The 13,379-nt window shown below is 48.4% G+C and overlaps 1 protein-coding gene across 1 annotated transcript in view; it reads left to right on the top strand.

Moving 5' to 3' along the window:
- The first annotated feature begins 87 nt into the window (after positions 1–87).
- ALDH4A1 (aldehyde dehydrogenase 4 family member A1) overlaps positions 88–13,379 on the top strand; it is a 68,261-nt gene continuing 54,969 nt past the window's right edge. The window contains exon 1 of the mRNA XM_068241715.1: positions 88–241. Coding sequence (XP_068097816.1) covers positions 201–241 — 41 coding nt within the window. The 5' untranslated portion in view covers positions 88–200. The remainder of the gene's footprint in view (positions 242–13,379) is intronic.

Here is a 13,379-nt window from a genome sequence, read left to right as displayed (position 1 = left end):
ATGCATATTGCACAGCAGTGCAGACAGTGAGGGACTCCAGCTAATGCATATACACAGATGCTGGAGAACTTTCTGATGTCCGCCCCGCCCCTTTTCCCCGCAGCCAGCCAATAGGAAGCCTTGTTACATGCGGGGCCCCTCCCCCGGGCTGCCCCGTGCAAGGTGAGCGCAGTGCCTGTCATCCTCATCCTGCTCACATCATGCTGCGGCTGCGGAGAGTCCTGAGCCAGTCCTGTGCCGGGTGAGTGATGCCAGCAGTGTGTGCCAGTCACGTGGCCATCACTGGCTGCTGTCCCATCTGTAACCCCCACCCCCATAGACTGCCAGTACCACCATAGTGCCCAACCATACACACTGCACATGTTGTGCCCACACTAATGTCCTGCACTGTGCCTTCTGTACCCACCACCCATAGACTGCCAGTACCACCATAGTGCCCACCATACACACTGCACATGTGCCCACACTAATGCCCTGCACTGTGCCTTCTGTACCCACCTCCATAGACTGCCAGTACCACCATAGTGCCCACTATACACACTGCACACGTTGTGCCCACACTAATGCCCTGCACTGTGCCTTCTGTACCCACCACCCATAGACTGCTAGTGCCACCATAGTGCCCACCATACACACTGCACATGTGCCCACACTAATGCCCTGCACTGTGCCTTCTGTACCCACCACCCATAGACTGCTAGTGCCACCATAGTGCCCACCATACACACTGCACATGTGCCCACACTAATGCCCTGTACTGTGCCTTCTGTACCCACCACCACCCATAGACTGCCAGTGCCACCATAGTGCCCACCATACACACTGCACATGTGCCCACACTAATGCCCTGCACTGTGCCTTCTGTACCCACCACCACCCATAGACTGCCAGTGCCACCATAGTGCCCACTATACACACTGCACACGTTGTGCCCACACTAATGCCCTGCACTGTGCCTTCTGTACCCACCACCCATAGACTGCCAGTGCCACCATACACACTGCACACGTTGTGCCCACACTAATGCCCTGCACTGTGCCTTCTGTACCCACCACCCATAGACTGCCAGTGCCACCATAGTGCCCACCATACACACTGCACATGTGCCCACACTAATGCCCTGCACTGTGCCTTCTGTACCCACCACCCATACACTGCCAGTGCCACCATAGTGCCCACCATACACACTGCACATGTGCCCACACTAATGTCCTGCACTGTGCCTTCTGTACCCACCACCCATAGACTGCCAGTACCACCATAGTGCCCACCATACACACTGCACATGTGCCCACACTAATGCACTGCACTGTGCCTTCTGTACCCACCACCCATAGACTGCCAGTGCCACCATAGTGCCCACCATACACACTGCACATGTTGTGCCCACACTAATGCCCTGCACTGTGCCTTCTGTACCCACCACCCATAGACTGCCAGTACCACCATAGTGCCCACCATACACACTGCACATGTGCCCACACTAATGCCCTGTACTGTGCCTTCTGTACCCACCACCACCCATAGACTGCCAGTACCACCATAGTGCCCACCATACACACTGCACATGTGCCCACACTAATGCCCTGCACTGTGCCTTCTGTACCCACCACCCATAGACTGCCAGTGCCACCATAGTGCCCACCATACACACTGCACATGTGCCCACACTAATGCCCTGCACTGTGCCTTCTGTACCCACCACCCATACACTGCCAGTGCCACCATAGTGCCCACCATACACACTGCACATGTGCCCACACTAATGTCCTGCACTGTGCCTTCTGTACCCACCACCCATAGACTGCCAGTACCACCATAGTGCCCACCATACACACTGCACATGTGCCCACACTAATGCACTGCACTGTGCCTTCTGTACCCACCACCCATAGACTGCCAGTGCCACCATAGTGCCCACCATACACACTGCACATGTTGTGCCCACACTAATGCCCTGCACTGTGCCTTCTGTACCCACCACCCATAGACTGCCAGTACCACCATAGTGCCCACCATACACACTGCACATGTGCCCACACTAATGCCCTGTACTGTGCCTTCTGTACCCACCACCACCCATAGACTGCCAGTACCACCATAGTGCCCACCATACACACTGCACATGTGCCCACACTAATGCCCTGCACTGTGCCTTCTGTACCCACCACCCATAGACTGCCAGTGCCACCATAGTGCCCACCATACACACTGCACATGTTGTGCCCACACTAATGCCCTGCACTGTGCCTTCTGTACCCACCACCCATAGACTGCCAGTACCACCATAGTGCCCACCATACACACTGCACATGTGCCCACACTAATGCCCTGTACTGTGCCTTCTGTACCCACCACCACCCATAGACTGCCAGTACCACCATAGTGCCCACCATACACACTGCACATGTGCCCACACTAATGCCCTGCACTGTGCCTTCTGTACCCACCACCACCCATACACTGCCAGTACCACCATTATGCCCTGCAGGCTGCACTGTACCTTCTGTACCCACCTCCATAGACTGGCAGTGCTGCCATAATGCCCAACCATACACACTGCACATGTTGTGCCCATAGTAATGCCCTGCAATTTCTGTAGGCAGCTCTGCCCTCTGAGTGCCTGACACCTATGCTGTGCCCACACTGATATATTCATCAGGTGATCACTTTACATAAACTGGGCCAGCAGTAGTCTGCCAATTCATTCATTTACCACATCTTGCCCAGAGGTACTGTGCCCATTGCAGGCCTGCCCAGACCCCTCCCAGCTGTGAAAGGTCTACCCTGGGCAGCCCACTCTGATGGGCGGGTACCACCGCTTTGCTGATCTTCACTATACAAGTCTTTTTTTGTAACTTTCTTAAAGTGGACTTGAACTCAGAACTTCCTCTCTGCTCTAAAAGATAAGCAACAGCATAATAACATTTAAAGAAAAAAAACATTTCTTTGTTACAGCTAATACAAATCCTGCAATAAATCTGCAGTTTGTCTACTTCCTGCTTCTGTGTTTACCTATTGTTCTCTGCCGTGGCAGTCAGCTGACACAGCTAAAATATCAAATTACAACTTGTGATTAGTCACAGAATAGGGGGAATTAGCCAGGCTAAACTCTCTAAATACATACAGGGTGCATTTCTCTAGGCTTTCCTTCTGTCCTGGGCAAGAGTTCAGGTCTCCTCTCTAGCCAGCTGGCTGCCTGCCTGAAGGAGTCTGGAGATAAGAGGAGACAGGGCTATTTACAATACAAAGGATGATAGTGTTATCTTTAGACCTAATAAATCCTGGCATGTGGGAGAGGTGGGCGTGTCAGGGCAGTGAGAAGGATTTCCCCCAGTATCAGGCAGGGAACACACTAGGCAGAAACGCTAGCGTTGCGGGAAACGCACATAATGCAGGTCAATGGGCCGCATGAAAAAACACATATGCCTGCATTCTGCAATGTGCCTTTTTCAAAAACGCATCAAAAACACACGTAATGAAAGTCAATGGTGATGCAGAGGCATTGTGTTTTGCATGCATTTTTATACGAGTTTAACCACTTCGGGACCACAGTCTTTTCGCCCCTTAAGGACCAGAGCCTTTTTCTCCATTCAGACCACTGCAGCTTTCACGGTTTATTGCTCGGTCATAAAACCTACCACCTAAATGAATTTTACCTCCTTTTCTTGTCACTAATACAGCTTTCTTTTGATGCTATTTGATTGCTGCTGCGAGTTTTACTTTTTATTATATTCATCAAAAAAGACATGAATTTTGTCAAAAAAATGACTTTTTTAACTTTCTGTGCTGACATTTTTCAAATAAAGTAAAATTTCCTATACATTTGAGCGCGAAAGTTATTCTGCTACATGTCTTTGATAAAAAAAAAAACATTCAGTGTATATTTATTGGATTGGGTAAAAGTTATAGCGTTTACAAACTATGGTGCCAAAAGTGAATTTTCCCATTTTCAAGCATCTCTGACTTTTCTGCGCACCTGTCATGTTTCATGAGGGGCTAAAATTCCAGGATAGTACAAATACCCCCCAAATGACCCCATTTTGGAAAGAAGACATCCCAAAGTATTCAGTGAGAGGCATGGTGAGTTCATAGAAGATTTTATTTTTTGTCACAAGTTAGCGGAAAATGACAGTTTGTGACAAAAAAAAAAAAAAAAAAAGTTTCCATTTCTTCTAACTTGCGACAAAAAAAAATGAAATCTGCCACGGACTCACTATGCTCCTCTCTGAATACCTTGAAGTGTCTACTTTCCAGAATGGGGTCATTTGTGGGGTGTGTTTACTGTCCTGGCATTTGGGGGGTGCCTAATTGTAAGCACCCCTGTAAAGCCTAAAGATGCTCATTGGACTTTGGGCCCCTTAGCGCAGTTAGGCCGCAAAAAAGTGCCACACATGTGGTATTGCCGTACTCAGGAAAAGTAGTATAATGTGTTTTGGGGTGTATTTTTACACATACACATGCTGGGTGGGAGAAATATCTCCGTAAATGACAATTTTTTTATTTTTTTTACACACAATTGTCTATTTATAGAGATATTTCTCCCACTCAGCATGGGTATGTGGAAAAATACACCCCAAAACACATTATACTACTTCTCCTGAGTACGGCGATACCACATGTGTGGCACTTTTTTGCACCCTAACTGCGCTAAGGGGCCCAAAGTCCAATGAGTACCTTTAGGATTTCACAGGTCATTTTGAGAAATTTCGTTTCAAGACTACTCCTCACGGTTTAGGGCCCCTAAAATGCCAGGACAGTATAGGAACCCCACAAATTACCCCATTTTAGAAAGAAGACACCCCAAGGTATTCCGTTAGATGTATGGTGAGTTCATAGAAGATTTTTTTTTTTTGTCACAAGTTAGCGGAAATTGATTGTAATTGTTTTTTTTCACAAAGTGTCATTTTCCGCTAACTTGTGACAAAAAATAAAATCTTCTATGAACTCGCCATTCTCCTAACGGAATACCTTGGGGTGTCTTCTTTCTAAAATGGAGTCATTTGTGGGGTTCCTATACTGCCCTGGCATTTTAGGGGCCCTAAACCGTGAGGAGTAGTCTTGAAACCAAATGTGGCAAAATGACCTGTGAAATCCTAAAGGTACTCATTGGACTTTGGGCCCCTTAGCGCACTTAGGGTGCAAAAAAGTGCCACACATGTGGTACCGCCGTACTCAGGAGAAGTAGTATAATGTGTTTTGGGGTGTATTTTTACACATACCCATGCTGGGTGGGAGAAATATCTCTGTAAATGACAATTATTTGATTTTTTTTACACACAATTGTCCATTTACAGAGAGATTTCTCCCACCCAGCATGGGTATGTATAAAAATACACCCCAAAACACATTATACTACTTCTTCTGAGTACGGCGATACCACATGTGTGACACTTTTTTGCAACCTAGGTGCGCTAAGGGGCCTAACGTCCTATTCACAGGTCATTTTGAGGCATTTGGATTCTAGACTACTCCTCACGGTTTAGGGCCCCTAAAATGCCAGGGCAGTATAGGAACCCCACAAGTGACCCCATTTTAGAAAGAAGACACCCCAAGGTATTCTGTTAGGAGTATGGTGAGTTCATAGAAGATTTTTTTTTTGTCACAAGTTAGCGGAAAATGACACTTTGTGAAAAAAAAAACAATACATATCAATTTCCGCTAACTTGTGACAAAAAATAAAATCTTCTATGAACTCATCATACACCTAAAAGAATACCTTGGGGTGTCTTCTTTCTAAAATGGGGTCACTTGTGGGGTTCCTATACTGCCCTGGCATTTTAGGGGCCCTAAACCGTGAGGAGTAGTCTTGAACCCAAATGTCTCAAAATGACCTGTGAAATCCTAAAGGTACTCATTGGACTTTGGGCCCCTTAGCACAGTTAGGCTGCAAAAAAGTGTCACACATGTGGTATCGCCGTACTCAGAAGAAGTAGTATAATGTGTTTTGTGGTGTATTTTTACATATAACCATGCTGGGTGGGAGAAATATCTCTGTAAATGACACATTTTTGATTTTTTTTACACACAATTGTCCATTTACAGAGAGATTTCTCCCACCCAGCATGGGTATGTGTAAAAATACACCACAAAACACATTACACTACTTCTCCTGAGTATGGCGATACCACATGTGTGACACTTTTTTGCAGCCTAGGTGCGCTAAGGGGCCCAACGTCCTATTCACAGGTCATTTTGAGGCATTTGTTTTCTAGACTACTCCTCACGGTTTAGGGCCCCTAAAATGCCAGGGCAGTATAGGAACCCCACAAGTGACCCCATTTTAGAAAGAAGACACCCCAAGGTATTCCGTTAGGGGTATGGTGAGTTCATAGAAGATTTTATTTTTTCTCACAAGTTAGTGAAAAATGACACTTTGTGAAAAAAACAATAACAATCCAATTTCCGCTAACTTTTGACAAAAAATAAAATATTCTATGAACTCATCATACACCTAACAGAATACCTTGGGGTGTCTTCTTTCTAAAATAGGGTCACTTGTGGGGTTCCTATACTGCCCTGGCATTTTACGGGCCCAAAACTGTGAGTAGTCTGGAAACCAAATTTCTCAAAATGACTGTTCAGGGGTATAAGCATCTGCAAATTTTGATGACAGGTGGTCTATGAGGGGGCAAATTTTGTGGAATCGGTCATAAGCAGGGTGGCCTCTTAGATGACAGGATGTATTGGGCCTGATCTGATGGATAGGAGTGCTAGGGGGGTGACAGGAGGTGATTGATGGGTGTCTCAGGGGGCGGTTAGAGGGGAAAATAGATGCAATCAATGCACTGGGGAGGTGATCGGAAGGGGGTCTGAGGGGGATCTGAGGGTTTGGCCGAGTGATCAGGAGCCCACACGGGGCAAATTAGGGCCTGATCTGATGGGTAGGTGTGCTAGGGGGTGACAGGAGGTGATTGATGGGTGTCTCAAGGTGTGATTAGAGGGGGGAAATAGATGCAAGCAATGCACTGGCGAGGTGATCAGGGCTGGGGTCTGAGGGCGTTCTGAGGTGTGGGCGGGTGATTGGGTGCCCGCAAGGGGCAGATTAGGGTCTAATCTGATGGGTAACAGTGACAGGTGGTGATAGGGGGTGATTGATGGGTAATTAGTGGGTGTTTAGAGGAGAGAATAGATGTAAACAATGGATTTGGGAGGTGATCTGATGTCGGATCTGCGGGCGATCTATTGGTGTGGGTGGGTGATCAGATTGCCCGCAAGGGGCAGGTTAGGGGCTGATTGATGGGTGGCAGTGACAGGGGGTGATTGATGGGTGGCAGTGACAGGGGGTGATTGATGGGTGATTGACAGGTAATCAGTGGGTTATTACAGGGGAGAACAGATGTAAATATTGCACGGGCGAATTGATAAGGGGGGGGTCTGAGGGCAATCTGAGCGTGTGGGCAGGTGATTGGGTGCCCGCAAGGGGCAGATTAGGGTCTAATCTGATGGGTAACAGTGACAGGTGGTGATAGGGGGTGATTGATGGGTAATTAGTGGGTGTTTAGAGGAGAGAATAGATGTAAACAATGGATTTGGGAGGTGATCTGATGTCGGATCTGCGGGCGATCTATTGGTGTGGGTGGGTGATCAGATTGCCCGCAAGGGGCAGGTTAGGGGCTGATTGATGGGTGGCAGTGACAGGGGGTGATTGATGGGTGGCAGTGACAGGGGGTGATTGATGGGTGATTGACAGGTAATCAGTGGGTTATTACAGGGGAGAACAGATGTAAATATTGCACGGGCGAATTGATAAGGGGGGGGTCTGAGGGCAATCTGAGCGTGTGGGCAGGTGATTGGGTGCCCGCAAGGGGCAGATTAGGGTCTAATCTGATGGGTAACAGTGACAGGTGGTGATAGGGGGTGATTGATGGGTAATTAGTGGGTGTTTAGAGGAGAGAATAGATGTAAACAATGGATTTGGGAGGTGATCTGATGTCGGATCTGCGGGCGATCTATTGGTGTGGGGGGGTGATCAGATTGCCCGCAAGGGGCAGATCAGGGGCTGATTGATGGGTGGCAGTGACAGGGGGTGATTGACGGGTGATTGACAGGTGATTGACAGGTGATTGACAGGTGATTGACAGGTGATCAGGGGGGATAGATGCATACAGTACACGGGGGGGGGGGGGTCTGGGGGGGGTCTGGGGAGAATCTGAGGGGTGGGGGGGTGATCAGGAGGGAGTAGGGGGCAGATTAGGGACTTAAAAAAAAAATAGCGTTGACAGATAGTGACAGGGAGTGATTGATGGGTGATTAGGAGGGTGACTGGGTGCAAACAGTGGTCTGGGGGGTGGGCAGGGGGGGGTCTGAGGGGTGCTGTGGGCGATCAGGGGGCAGGGGGGGGGGAAATCAGTGTGCTTGGGTGCAGACTAGGGTGGCTGCAGCCTGCCCTGGTGGTCCCTCGGACACTGGGACCACCAGGGCAGGAGGCAGCCAGTATAATAGGCTTTGTATACATTACAAAGCCTATTATACACTGTTGCAGCGGCGATCCGGATGCCAGTAACCCGCCGGCGCTTCCGAACGGCCGGCGGGTTACGGCGAACGGGGGGCGGAGCCAGTCCCCGGCGGCTGATCGCGTCACGAATGACGCGATCGCCGCATAGCCACTCCCGCAGCCGCCCCCGCCGATGGGCGTATTGCGGTCGTTTGGGCCCAGACTTTGCCGCCGCCCATCGGCTGGGGGCGGTCGTTATGTGGTTAAAAAAAAAAAAGTTTGATGTGTTTCTGCTTCCTGTTGACTTCCTAGTGATTTGCATAAAACTCATTAAAAAACGCATGCACGGGAAAAAATGCAAAACACAACCGCACAGAAAGCGCACTAAAAATGCACAAACGCATATGCAGCAAAACACGATCTTTCACGCACTGTCTAGTGCAGGCATGGGCAAACACTGCCCTCCAGCTGTTACAGAACTACAAGTCCCACAATTCATTTGCCTTTGAGTCATGACTGTGGCTGTCAGACTCCTGCAATGTATTGTGGGACTTGTAGTTCCTTAACAGCTGGCTGCCAAGTTTGCCCATGCCTGGTCTAGTGTGTTCCCAGCCTCATACTGATTGTGTTTCACATCACTGGTAATCAGAGGTGTGCACATGGTAATACCAGGACCCTATCATCCGTATAAAGGCCCATACACGCTCAACCAAACTGCCTGACTTTAGTCTGTTGGAAGACAATCAGGCGCGTGTACGCGTACAAACAACAAGACGAGCGACTGATAACAGGCCATTTGTCCAATCTAACTTTCGGATCTACTCACGCGACTATTGATCTGATATCGTGCAGTTGATGCGTGTGTACGGTCGTTTGAATGACTTGTACGTGGCATGGTAAATTAGTTGGTCGTTTATCCGCCTGGACATGTGGACATGCAGGTCGTGCAGTACGTCCCCTCGTGCAGATTGGTCGTTTGCATGTTGTGCGTTTGTTGGATGTGTGTACGCACCTTGAGTATATCCCTCTGTGGCTGTATATTGTCACACAAAGCTCAGTCTGCACCAAGCACAATTGATTTTTATCAAATTAAATCGAAAGTCCAGTTAAACATTGATGGAAACACCACCCCATACATCTAGCGATGATGGGCTGATCGAATCTGATTAGAGAGAGATCCGATTGATTTTGGCATTCAATTGCTTGGAAATCGGCCACATCCACTGCCTCGCCGCTGTCCCCCTTGTATAAATGTGTCCCCCCCATTGTGTGAATGTCTAGATTACCTGTCCTATGTCGCCCACCATGCGGTGCCCATCCGTCTTCCGGTCCTCCATTAGACAAGACAAGACAAATAACATTTATATCGCGCTTTTCTCCTGGCAGACTCAAAGCGCCAGAGCAGCAGCCACTAGGGCGCGCTCTATAGGCAGTAGCAGTGTTAGGGAGACTTGCCTAAGGTCTCCTACTGAATAGGTACTGGCTTACTGAACAGGCAGAGCCGAGATTCGAACCCTGGTCTCCTGTGTCAGAGGCAGAAACCTTAACCATTACATTAGCGCCTCACACGCCGCTGGTGTTTAGCACGTGGCACGTGTGATGTCACACATGCGCCAGATGCTATACACTTGCGGTGTGTCAGGCGCTAATAGAGGAGCGGAGAATGGATGGGCACTGCGTGGTGGGCGACATAGGACAGGTAATGTATAAATTCACACAATCGGGGGGCACATTTATACACTAGATGGAACAGAGCCAGGGGTTTCTTCGTGTTCGTTGCTCACCCTGATATTATTCGCCGTTAGCGTTTCACACCAGATTGACCACGACGACCCGACATCTTGCAGCATGTCCGATTGATACATGCAACCAAATTCATCTCGGTAAGATGGTAAGATGGGGCATGCTCTTGGCGACACAGATTTGAATCGGATTCGATATTATCTAATCTGATGGTCGATTGGCTGCCAAGTCATGTAGTGTATGGCCACCGCGTGCACAAACACTTGCCGATTTCCCACCTGGCATATTCGATCAGTATGATCAAATCTGCCAAAGACTGATGCCCCTACCTGCTTGCAGGGCTGTGGAGTCGGTCCAAAAATCCACCGACTCCGACTCCTCAGTTTAGGATTCCACCGACTCTGACTCCTCGGCTCCGACTCCTCTAATTTGCATATTACAATTTTGTTGATTAAAAGTATGCAACATGAAATTCGTCTCTTAACTGCCAACGCTTAGGAATTTTACAAGACAACTGAAGTGAGAAGGATATGTAGACTACTATATTTAATATTTATTCCCTTTAGACTAAAACTAGTCCTTGGTAAGAGTACTTGTAAAAGGTACAAACCGGAACAAAGAACATCTATCAGGCCCTAGGCAATGTAACTGTGGGTGCATGTAAGAATGATGTGCAGGTACTCTGCAGGGGAATAAGGAGATTGTAAACAGACAACACCTCTGTGTTCAATGTGCACAGCATTCTCAGTGGATTCCCTGCAGCTCTGTGGGGAGTGCATATGTAGAGTATAGTACTACTACTGTGTAACAAAATAAACCTGAGACAGATGAAATTAAAGTTTTATACATACCTGGGGCTTCCTCCAGCCGCCTTCAGGGTAATCAGTCCCTCGTTGTCCTCCTCCACCACCTGGATCTTCTGTTATGAGTCCAGGTACTTGAGCCAGTCGGGCGTAGTGCGCATGCACACACTCCGCCGCCAGGAGCATACTACACCTGTGCAGCACTATTGCGCAGGTGCAGAATGTTCCTGGCTGTGGGAGCGGCATGCAGCCGGACAGCGCTGACAGCTGGAGTACCAGGACTCATAGCAGAAGATCCGGGTGGTGGAGGACAGCGAGGGACTGATTGGCCTGAAGGGGGCTGGAGGAAGCCCCAGGTATGTATAAAACTTTACTTTTCATCCGTCTCAGTTACCCTTTAATTTGTAGTCACCAAACCAAATTTTAACAACTTATCAATTTATTTGATTTCATCAGCAAAGGGAGTGCATACATTTGCATAAATCAGCATCAATGCAGAATGATTTCCATCTCATTGACCATCTCTATTAGTGACACAGCTACACATCAGGCTTTATTCTTACAGCATAGATGTTATTTAGTATATATGTTACGGCCAGAACCCGAAGTTTGGCCACTTCTAGTTCTGGCCGGCCACTTCGGGTTCTGGCCGGCCAATTCGCGAAGTGCCCGCTGCGCTGCGGCCAATGTTAGAAACGGATCGTTTACTCTGATATGAATGTATCTTCTGGCCGCAGCGCAGCGGCCAAACGTATTAATTTGTTGCAATTTTTAAGCCGGCGGCAATGTAACGATTCAAGCCGCCGGCTTTTTCATCTGCCTCATCTCTCTCCCTCTCTCTTCTTATGGCCAGCCGGCGGGGGGGGGACAGGCGAGTCCCCCCGGGAGTCGTTCGTCGCAGCAGGGGCAGCAGAGCGGGGAGGCTGCAGACATTGCTTCTGCCAGCACCCGCTCTGCAAGAACGGCAGGCTTCCCTGCCGCGACGAACGACTCCGGAGGGACACGCGTGTCCCCGCCCGGCTGCCCATAAGAAGAGAGAGGGAGAGAGATGAGGCAGATGAAAAAGCCGGCGGCTTGAATCGTTACATTGCCGCCGGCTTAAAAATTGCAACAAATTAATACGTTTGGCCGCTGCGCTGCGGCCAGAAGATACATTCATATCAGAGTAAACGATCCGTTTCTAACATTGGCCGCAGCGCAGCGGGCACTTCGCGAAGTGGCCGGCCAGAACCCGAAGTGGCCGGCCAGAACTAGAAGTGGCCAAACTTCGGGTTCTGGCCGTAACATATATAAGAGATTCCTGTGTACACATCATATATACAGTCACAATCAAATGTGTATATCTGACCTTAAAAATACGGGGACTGCTTTATTGAAGCAGCACAAGTAACTAATTTTGATTGGTTTATTTCATTTTTGTGGACTGAACACCGCTATTACTGTATGTATACTGTGTAAATACATTATTTTTAATGACTATTATCTGAGAAATAGAACATTTTATCATATTTTCTATTTTAATCACAGCTACAAATTCATTAGGAGTCGGAGTCGGTGCATTTTTTCCCGACTCCGACTCCAGGCACCCAAAATTGCCCGACTCCACGACTCCGACTCCACAGCCCTGCTTGCTTGATTGTAATTTTCTATCGTTTTCTGGCAGAAATAGAAACTATTGATTGCTCCGGACAGAAGGATCTCACTCCAGAGGGACGGGTGAACGGCAGTAGATTTCAGGACCACTTAGCAGGCATTCTATTGACAACCGACTGAACTGCAGCATAGCACTGTTCGATTCAGTACAACGCTATGACCTATCGAATGACTATCGCTCCTTCCCCACCCCTGATCGACCTAGATTTTTCATCCTGTTCGATGGATACTTAAGATTGATTATGCATTCAAATTTTGAGGGATGAATCAAATCTCAGGGAATTGAAGGCTCAATCAAAATTGGATGTGTGTAGGCACCCCTATTTTCAGTCAGTTGTACGAGAGGGCTCCAGTTGTTAATGTTTGCTTTCCTGATTATATGATTACATAATAATGTGATGGACTGCCCTGCCATAGGGTTGTGTGTAGTTTGGGGGATGGGTATCAGTCTGGGTGATTGGGGGAAGCACATGGTTTGCTCCTGTGGGAGTCATGCACCTGTGTGCTGGAGGAGCAGCAGTCTTCAGCCTCTATATGAACTCTGTTATTCTGGCTGCTGGGAATCTCCTGGGGCTGATCTGTGAAGCAGGTGCAAACAGTACTGTGAAGAGAGTGCCGCAGCTGCCCAGACCACCCAATCACAATCCTCCTGTCACATGCTGAGGCTTTACTTGTTGCTTTGAGGAAATTGACCATTCTAAAGGTGCGTACACACATGCGACTATAGTCGTTTGTAACGATCG

This window comes from Hyperolius riggenbachi, chromosome 6, assembly GCF_040937935.1.
Source record: "Hyperolius riggenbachi isolate aHypRig1 chromosome 6, aHypRig1.pri, whole genome shotgun sequence".
In the NCBI taxonomy this organism is placed as follows: Eukaryota; Metazoa; Chordata; class Amphibia; order Anura; family Hyperoliidae; genus Hyperolius; species Hyperolius riggenbachi.
This window is presented reverse-complemented; position numbering and strand designations above follow the sequence as displayed.